An 8,372-nucleotide genomic window follows, 5' to 3' on the forward strand; every position below is an offset into this window, starting at 1 on the left:
TTCCTCTTCCTTGGCTGGTCTGTCTGCTAGAAAAGCATGCCCTGCCCCCTCCCTTTCCCAGCCTAAACTTCCTATGTCTTCCTGAGTCCCCTGTCCAGGTTCTGTAGTAAGTCCATTGTTCAAACCCTGTCTTAGCAGAGTGGACTGGTTTCTGTAGGCTTCAGCCATACCATTGTTCTCAGGAACTCCCATCAAAGCTTAATAAATGTCCATCATTCCTGGTCTCGTGAGACATGATGTAGCCTGACAGTTGATGACTGACACTACATCAGCTGAGTCATTCAGTGAGACAGCCATTTCCTACCTCCACTCAGAATCCATAAATTGTACATTGATACCCCAAGCATCACTTTCATGGGAAGCCTCTTTGCGTGACATGTAGCAGATCAGGGGTGAGGGCACGCAGCACAGTGGCAGACAAGGCAGGAAGCAAAGCAGGTACAGAGCACAAGGAAGGAAGAAAAAATCAGAACAGTGGGTCAGGAACAAAGTATAAGGCTGAGAGCAGAAAGGAGAGCAGCAGATTGGGCAGGGGAAGGAGTTTGTAGTGGCCTGGGGATGATTCACGGCTAATTTGTGGCATGTCTGCCAAAACGGTTGTCCCCCCTCCCCCTCCCCACTACACTAGGATATTGGTAGAAAGCAGCTACAAACAAGATGTAAATCCAGTCAAAGATAATTAATTTTATAATGTCATTGTATATTAATGTGACATATTTGGTGGCCTGTATCCATCAGGACTCAACACCCCGTTGAGTAGGACCTGAGTGTAGATAAAGTGCATTGCTGGGTCAGGGCCAGAGGGAGCACTCTGCAACTTGCAGAATAGAGTCACTGAAGAAGATAGCTCACAGGCAGAGTCCAGAAAAGTGCAAGAGAACACAAGAAAACATCTTCAAAAGGGCATTCAGTTGCTCGCAGAACTAAGCCTCTCTCCATTATTGCAGTCAACTAAAGGGTCATGGTTAAAGTGCCATGCCATTTTGACGTGCCGAGTGGGAGGGAGGGGAAAGGTGGGTTGGCAGTGCGCTCAAACCCCACTAACATTTAGGATCATGCCTCTGTTTCCTACAGCCATGGAGGCACCAAATTTCTGGACTCAGTCTGGCCTTTGGATTTTGTCTCCATGGCCTAAAGGGGGTTGGAAGGTTTGGGCAGCCTCCATTCCTCCATATTCCTGTCTAGGTGTATGCATCGAAAGTCTGGGTGACCTCTCAGACATACACTATGATCCAGAAGGATCAACGGTTGCCAAATCATCTGTTTCCTCACCTGTAAAATAAGGATGATAATACCTTCCTAAGGGATATTGGGAGGATTCATTTGTTCATTCTTGGGCAACACATTGGGGCCTTGGGTGCCAACTGTCTGTAATTCTCACCATTGTCAGTTTTCATTGCTACTTTCCCTCTTTCTTCTTCTCTACTTCCAGATAAACCCTCTGTCCTATGGCAGCGTGGTGCAGACATACAGGCTCCCAACCTACAGCTGTTACCCTAAGGATTCCTGGGGGTCTCTCTGCAAAAAGTTGTTCCTGGGAGAGCTAATCTACCCTTGGAAGCACAAAGGGGAGAAGCAGGACTAAACAGAAGGCAAGGAACCGGCCAGGAAAGATGCAGCCAAGACAAACATTTAACCCCGCAGCTCCTGGGCCAAAGACAGCACGGGGCCAGCAGCTGCCAGATCCTTGCTTCGGTCCTGAGCAGGAAGGGCTGAACTGTTAAAGAGGGAGTATTATGTGTGTTCTTCTTCAGATTTCCTCTTCCTATATGGTCTCGTTGGGCACCTATACATGTGCCTGATGCCTGCTCTGGCATGTTCTAATGAGTTCATTCTAATTAGTTCATTTTAATCAAGTCTGCTGGAGTGTTCTAATTAGAATGCTTCAGCAGCCTCACCATCTTGTATATTCAGTGTCCTTGCATTTCGAACTGGCAGTAGGGGTGCTTTAACTAAAGCTCATTGAACAAGCTTTAGTTAAAGCACCCCCACCATCATTTTGAAGTACAGGACACTGAATACATGAGATGCCTTAGGCGTTTTAATTAGAGTGGCTCTTGAGAGCCACTCTAATTAAAATACACCTCTTCACCCCCGAGCACAAGTAAAGATGCTCATAGAATTGATTTGGTTTCCAGGCTACTAATGGAATGTTATTCTACCCTAGATCCTGAGGTGCCTGCCTGGTGGTGCAGGGGTAAAGGATATTTTTAAAGCCAAGAATAAAGCCATCAGTGCCTCATAGAACCAGCATACAGTGTAGTCCAGGAAGTAGGTCCTAAATGGCTTGATGTTCTGTGTGTCTTTCTGTATGAGTTCTTAGGGCCATATGGATGCAGTAAGCTGGTGAGTGAAAAGATTCCTGTCCCAGGGGGACAAAAATGGAGGCACCAGAGCAGCCTCCTCCGGTGGGACCCGAGACAGGGCTGACCCTCCCAAAAAAAGAAATAGAAAGCCCTGAAAAGAAGGCTTACTGTCCCTAGGAGAAGCAGAGCCACGCCAAGAAGGGCTGCCGGTGCGGTTCATCAGCCGCTTTTATTGCTGGCTGAGAATGGCACTGGTGGATGACGTCAGCAAAAACCACTGCCCAGAAGATTTAAAAGCCAGTGATGGGAAAATGGAGATAGGGGCAGCAATGCTGAAGCCAGAGGGCAAAGCTGCTCCCCAAGCTGCGACTCCACGGGGTTGACAGCTCGGAAGGAGGCTGGACGGAGACCTGCAGGAGGGGTCTTGACCGCATTAGAAGAATTACACACCCGGCTCGGCAGGGCAGCCAGGCCAAGGAGGGACGGTGTTGAGGGCTCTCATGGACCACAGACGCCGGACCCATGAGTGGGGTGGGCAGAAGCCCGTACCCCAATTATTCTTCTCTTCTTTTTTTTTAATTACTTTATTTCAGGGGGTGCATGGAACCTGGACTGGGTGGGGGGAGGTAACCCCAAGTAACCCCGAGCCAAGAGAGAGGACCGAGGTAGCACAGCAGAAGCCTCAAGAGGGAGAACAGGCGCAGAGACGAGAACGATCCCCCACCTTGTCATCATCTGGGGTGAAAGGTCATTGAGGGACGGACAAGGAGAGAAGAGAGCGAACGAGAACATCAAAAAGGGATGGGCCAGCGACCCATCATCCAGTGGTCCTGAGGGCTGGCGTATGGCTGGGGTGTAGGGGAGGTGGAGTCCCAAGAATGCTCGCAAAGGGCAGCACCTGGTCTGCAAGAAGCCCCAAGGAGGAACCCCACCAATGAAGAAAAGACAGGTTGTGGCAGGCGAGTGTTGGGGTCTCCCTCGGGGTTGAACGCGACCCAACGCACAGGGCCCAGGGACACACCTTGCAGTCGGAACCAGGTGTGCGCTTGAAGGTCGCTAGAGAGCACTTATACAAGACCAGTCTGGTGCAATTCCTATAAGTTAAATCCTGCCCCATCTTCTTCAAAAAGTGCTGTTTTCAGGAACTGGCATGGGGGAGGAAGAGAGGAGTTGTGGTGTCCAGACTGCAAACTCTGCCCCTGCATTCCTCTGCAGCTGGGTGTAGGGAGACAGGACTGAGGGAAATGGGATCTAGTTGGAATACTTCCATATATCGCCTCTGGCCATTGTCCCACATAAGAGCAGAGCCTACTAGGGAGAGAATATGTTGCAGCTTTAGGGCTTCAGTGGTTGTCCAAATGGAGCACAACTGGCACTCCATAGGGCAGTGAAGGAAGAATCCATATATTCCACACATTGTCTAACCTGGGTACTTGGAGGGAGGAAGATTTGACCTGTTGTATGCATAATGCTTTGAGATTTTAAACTCTTTTTACCCACACATACATGAGTATGAAATCCTCTCAGAGTACGGCCTTCACCCCTTTGTCCGCAGGCATGATCTGAAAAAAATGAATCTGTTTACAGGGGCATTTGGTTAAGACCTTCCCAAAAGCAATCCTTAGTAGGCAAGAGTGAACGTTGATGGAGATGTACATGGCCATCTAGGTTTTTGTAAGGGCAAAGTGCAGGGGAGTTACCTCAGAGCTAACAATAAGTTTGGGGGGCTAGAGCTGCCAAAACAACATTTTCTGCTTTTTTTTGAGCCAAAAAATGTTATTGAAAGAAACTATCTTGGAAAAACCAACCTAATATCACTACAGATTTTGAATGAAATGTTGATTTGTAGGTGGCTACAGGCAGCATCAAGTTCTGAGTTGATCTTTGATGTTCAGTATGTAAAATACCAGTATTGGCTTCAGCATTTGGACTGTTGTGGAACATCGCGAGTATACCATGTACAAACAATTATTTTCCTGTTGGCCTAATTAAGGCCAGATTGTGACCCCTTACAATGGTGAATGCTTAATCGCCATTGAGACTTTTCTTGTAAGCTGTTCACAATCAGTCTCTCTGTGATAGAATAGCCCTTTCAAATTTCCCTTCTTTCCTTTAAGCCAGATTTTAATGCCTTTACTCATCTTAAGAATTACCTTTCTTTACATTTATTAAGCCCTACTGAAAACACTTGGATCACACCACTGTCCTCAGATTGAAGTAGAAACATTTGATATATGAGCCTGGATCAGATGAGTGGTCTACCTTGTCCCGTATAGCATCTCGGACACTGGCAAATGGTGTATCCTTCAAAGAAGGTTCATAAAACTCTGCAGTAAGCCATTTTGGGACAACCTGCCACCAAGGAAAGTTTCTTTCTCTACCTTATTATCTTCAGTGGCAGGCATCAGAGTAGAATATGAAGACAGTGAGGTTGTCTGAGTGACCTAGCCACCGGAATTTTTCTTATAAAAATTCTGCAATGAAAACTGGAAAAGATTTTGGCTTGCTCTCACAGTGTGTGCCTTGGTGCTAGCTGTGGTAAAGTTCTACTGTACAGATGGGACTCTGGATGTACACAGAAAGAAGATGCTTTGAGAAGGAAGAATAGCTGTTTCACTGTTACTGTCACCAGTGCTTCATATCTTCAGTGCCTCTAGCTTTTCACAAGGTTGGATCCTGTTAGTTTGATGTGATTCTTTCCTGAAACCAGGAAAAAAAAGTTTGGCCTCCAGTCTCTTAGTTATTTAGCTTAGAGCATCAGTCTCAACCTTACAGCCTACAGGCCAGATCTGGCCCATGGAGCCATGTCACGTGGCCTGTAGGGCTTGTAGAGGGCCTGAAAATTCAGGGGTGGGGCCCGCTGCCAAAATCCTGGACATGGAACCCTGTTAGCAATGCTCAACAGTGGCAGGGGTGAGCGATGGTTGCATTAACTCACACAGCCACTGCCATTTGCCACCACCACTTCCAGACCCAGCCTACATGGAGCCCAGGGGCTGGATCCAAAAGGGTGTTTGACACTTCTGGCTTAGTGGGGAAGAGGCGCTCAAGATAAAGGATAACGTAGTCCTGCAAACAAATACTTTTAAACTAGCTGTGAAGAAACTTGGGCTGAAAATCGAAGAAGGCTCCAAACTAAGAGCAGTGAGATTCTGGAAGAAACTTCCAGTCAGAGTAGTCAGGGAAAAAACACAAACAACTTCCAAGATGGGGCTTGAAAAGGTACACAATGTGGTACCTGCAATGTGGTGCCAGCAATAGCACCACACAGCGTGGTGCCTGCGATAGCAAGAGGCTAGACTTGATGAGCCAAGGAGGTCCATTCCAGTGCTATGCTCCTGTATTCTTTCCAAGGACTGTCTTTCTACTATGGTGCCATATCTACTGGTATCACACACACTCATATCCCCCAATGCCCAACTCAGTTTCTTGAATGTTGTGAGGTGTTTTCTTTTGTCCTGCCAAGACAATGTCTGCTAATGGCTTTTTCAGACATTCTTTCTGTGAGGCAAAGCAGCTTATTTAGGACAGTCATAATCACAGCTGCATGTTGGGATTGAGCAATTCTTTCACCCCAAGGGATACCACAGAGCCATTAAACCCAACAAACATGACCTTTGTATTGGGAAAGTGCCAAGTTTACTAGATGCTCCAGCATTAAATTAGCTCTCTCAAGACTGTGACATTGATTTAAGAATTGTAAAGTACCAGTAAAGCTGACATATGGCCTCCTAAAAAACTGAATTTCCTGAGGCACAGAGTCACCCTGTTTTGAGTGCACAACATAGATATGAAAACCACCTCTGTCACTCACTGCCCTGCCAAAACTATCTTTACTGAGCTCCAGATTGCTACTGACACTCCAGCTTCTCTGTATCATTGATAGGAGCTTGTATTCTTTCTGCCACCTCATGGTTGGTTACCTCTGTCTTTTAAAAAGGCTCCAGTGTAGGAAGGTCATTTGTTAAACCTTTTCTGGTTATGGGCTGAGAGCCACTGGAACAGAGCAATATCTGCCCAGGTCAGGAAATCTCAAGCCAGTTTCAGTCATGCTAGCTAGGAGCCATCTTCTACAGTGAGATCAGCATCTTCTTCCATCCTAAAACAGGCTGTGTCCACTACTAATATTTCTTTGCAAAGGGTGAAGAGCTCCATGTACTGTAGTGCTGACTTAAGAAGACAGTGCCTATTCAGACCTTGACCTGGGAAGTTGAACCTTTCATCCCTTCTCTTCCCCACCCCACCTGTTTCTGTAACAGGATGACAAACATTGACTGAAGCACATCTTTGAAGGACTGTGATCTTGTATATATGCTCTTTATTAATAGACTTCCTCTTCATTATCTCTTCCCCTTTAAAGTGCCAGTTCATATATGACACATGATCTGGTTCTTCATGTTTGGTGTGATTTAAAAAAAACCCTACATTGCACATAAATACATGCTGTGCTGTCATCCTTATCTGGCGATTTTGCTATTGATAAAAACTCTCCTCCCATGGCCAAAACACCATGATGTTGTGAAAAGGAAATAGTTCTGTAATTCAGTTGGAAAAAAGCCTCAGTTTGTGGGTTTGGGGTTTTCCCTAGCGCAGTCCTGCAGTTGGACTTAAGCCTTGTTACACAGGTATATGTACAGCTGTTATCATACATACCTGCATACACAGACACTTTCTACAATCTGGAAACCAAGATCCAAAGAGTGATGCAGTATATTAAAAGCTCTCATTGCATGTTGCATCACTTCCAGTGAGGGTAATGTAGATTGTAGTTATCAGCACTGATCTGTTTCCTGTTTCTTTGCCCCGCTCCCCTCTCCATAAACATTTCACATGCAAGGACCTCTTGTTAAAACTGATGTATGATTATAGTGTACAGGGCAGTTACATAGATATTGTAGCTACACAGCTGCATAGCTATTGTAATTAGTAGATAGAAATAGGCAGTGTACTAAAGTGAAATATCCTGCAAGTCTCACACTATCAGGAACAGGATGTCAGACATCTCTCAAAGAAAGCATCCATCTTACTGATAGATCTCAGCTGGAGACCCCCTACTGCTCAAAACCACCTGGTGGGCTAGGTTACTCAGAGCTTCCTGAGGATCAGTTGGCTGATGAGCTGCCTGCCAGCTCTGAGGTAGAATAGGACAACACAGGGAGCTCTGTTCTGCCTTCATGACATCAAAAACACTAAAATAGTGGGGTTGTATGACATGTAAATTGGCCCAGATACTGATTTCCACTTCAATGTGTGTTGAAGGTGGGACTTTGAAGCATCTGGGTGGTAAATTAGAGAAGCTTGCAGTGGTTTCGTAGATTTCATAGACATTAGGGCTGGAAGGGACCTCGGAAGATCATCAAGTCCTGCCCTAGGGGAAGGAAGTCAGCAGGGATCATAGGATCCCAGCAAGATAAACATCCAATTGTCTCTTGAAGGCGTTCAAAGTAGGTGCTTGAACCACCTCTGGCAGCAGTCTATTCCAAACCTTGGGGGCTCAGACAGTAAAGAAGCGTTCTTCCTTATGTCCAGCATAAAATGGTCATGAAGGAGTTTGTGACCATTCGACCTTATCGTCCCTTGGGGCGCTCTGGTGACAGACGTTCCCTCAGATGCTGGTGGTCACCCCTGATAAAGTTATAGGTGGCCACCAGATCACCCCTGAGCCTGCGCTTTTCCAGACTGAAGAGTCCCATGGTTCTCAGCCTCTCTTCATAAGGTCTGTTTTCCTGACCCTTGATCATGCCTTTGGTTCTCCTCTGCACTGTCTCAAGCTTCTCCACATCCTTTTTGAATTGTGGGGCCCAAAACTGGACACAGTACTCCAGCTGCGGCCTCACCAAGGCCGAGTACAACGGGAGAATGATGTCCTGGGATTTGCGTGAGAAGCATCTATGGATGCAAGCCAGCATTTTGTTCGCTTTACTAGCTGCAGCATCACGCTGAAGGCTCATGTTCATCTTGTGGTCAATCATGACCCCCAAGTCCCTTTCACCCGTGGTGCTAACTGGCATAGCACTGCCGAGTCTATAAGCATGCTGCAGGTTTTTCTTCCCAAAGTGGAGAACC

At 46.5% G+C, this 8,372-nt stretch overlaps 1 protein-coding gene across 5 annotated transcripts in view; it reads left to right on the plus strand.

Annotated features, from left to right (window-relative positions):
• Positions 1–6,743, plus strand: part of PIGQ (phosphatidylinositol glycan anchor biosynthesis class Q) — a 64,455-nt gene extending 57,712 nt beyond the window's left edge. For all 5 annotated transcript variants that reach the window (XM_025191559.1, XM_025191558.1, XM_025191557.1 and 2 more), the window contains exon 11: positions 1,433–6,743. In XM_025191559.1, the coding sequence (XP_025047344.1) occupies positions 1,433–1,585 (153 nt within the window). In that variant the 3' untranslated portion in view covers positions 1,586–6,743. The remainder of the gene's footprint in view (positions 1–1,432) is intronic.
• The last annotated feature ends 1,629 nt before the right edge of the window (positions 6,744–8,372 follow it).

Source organism: Alligator sinensis, unplaced genomic scaffold (assembly GCF_000455745.1).
Source record: "Alligator sinensis unplaced genomic scaffold, ASM45574v1 scaffold449_2, whole genome shotgun sequence".
Lineage (NCBI taxonomy): Eukaryota > Metazoa > Chordata > Crocodylia > Alligatoridae > Alligator > Alligator sinensis.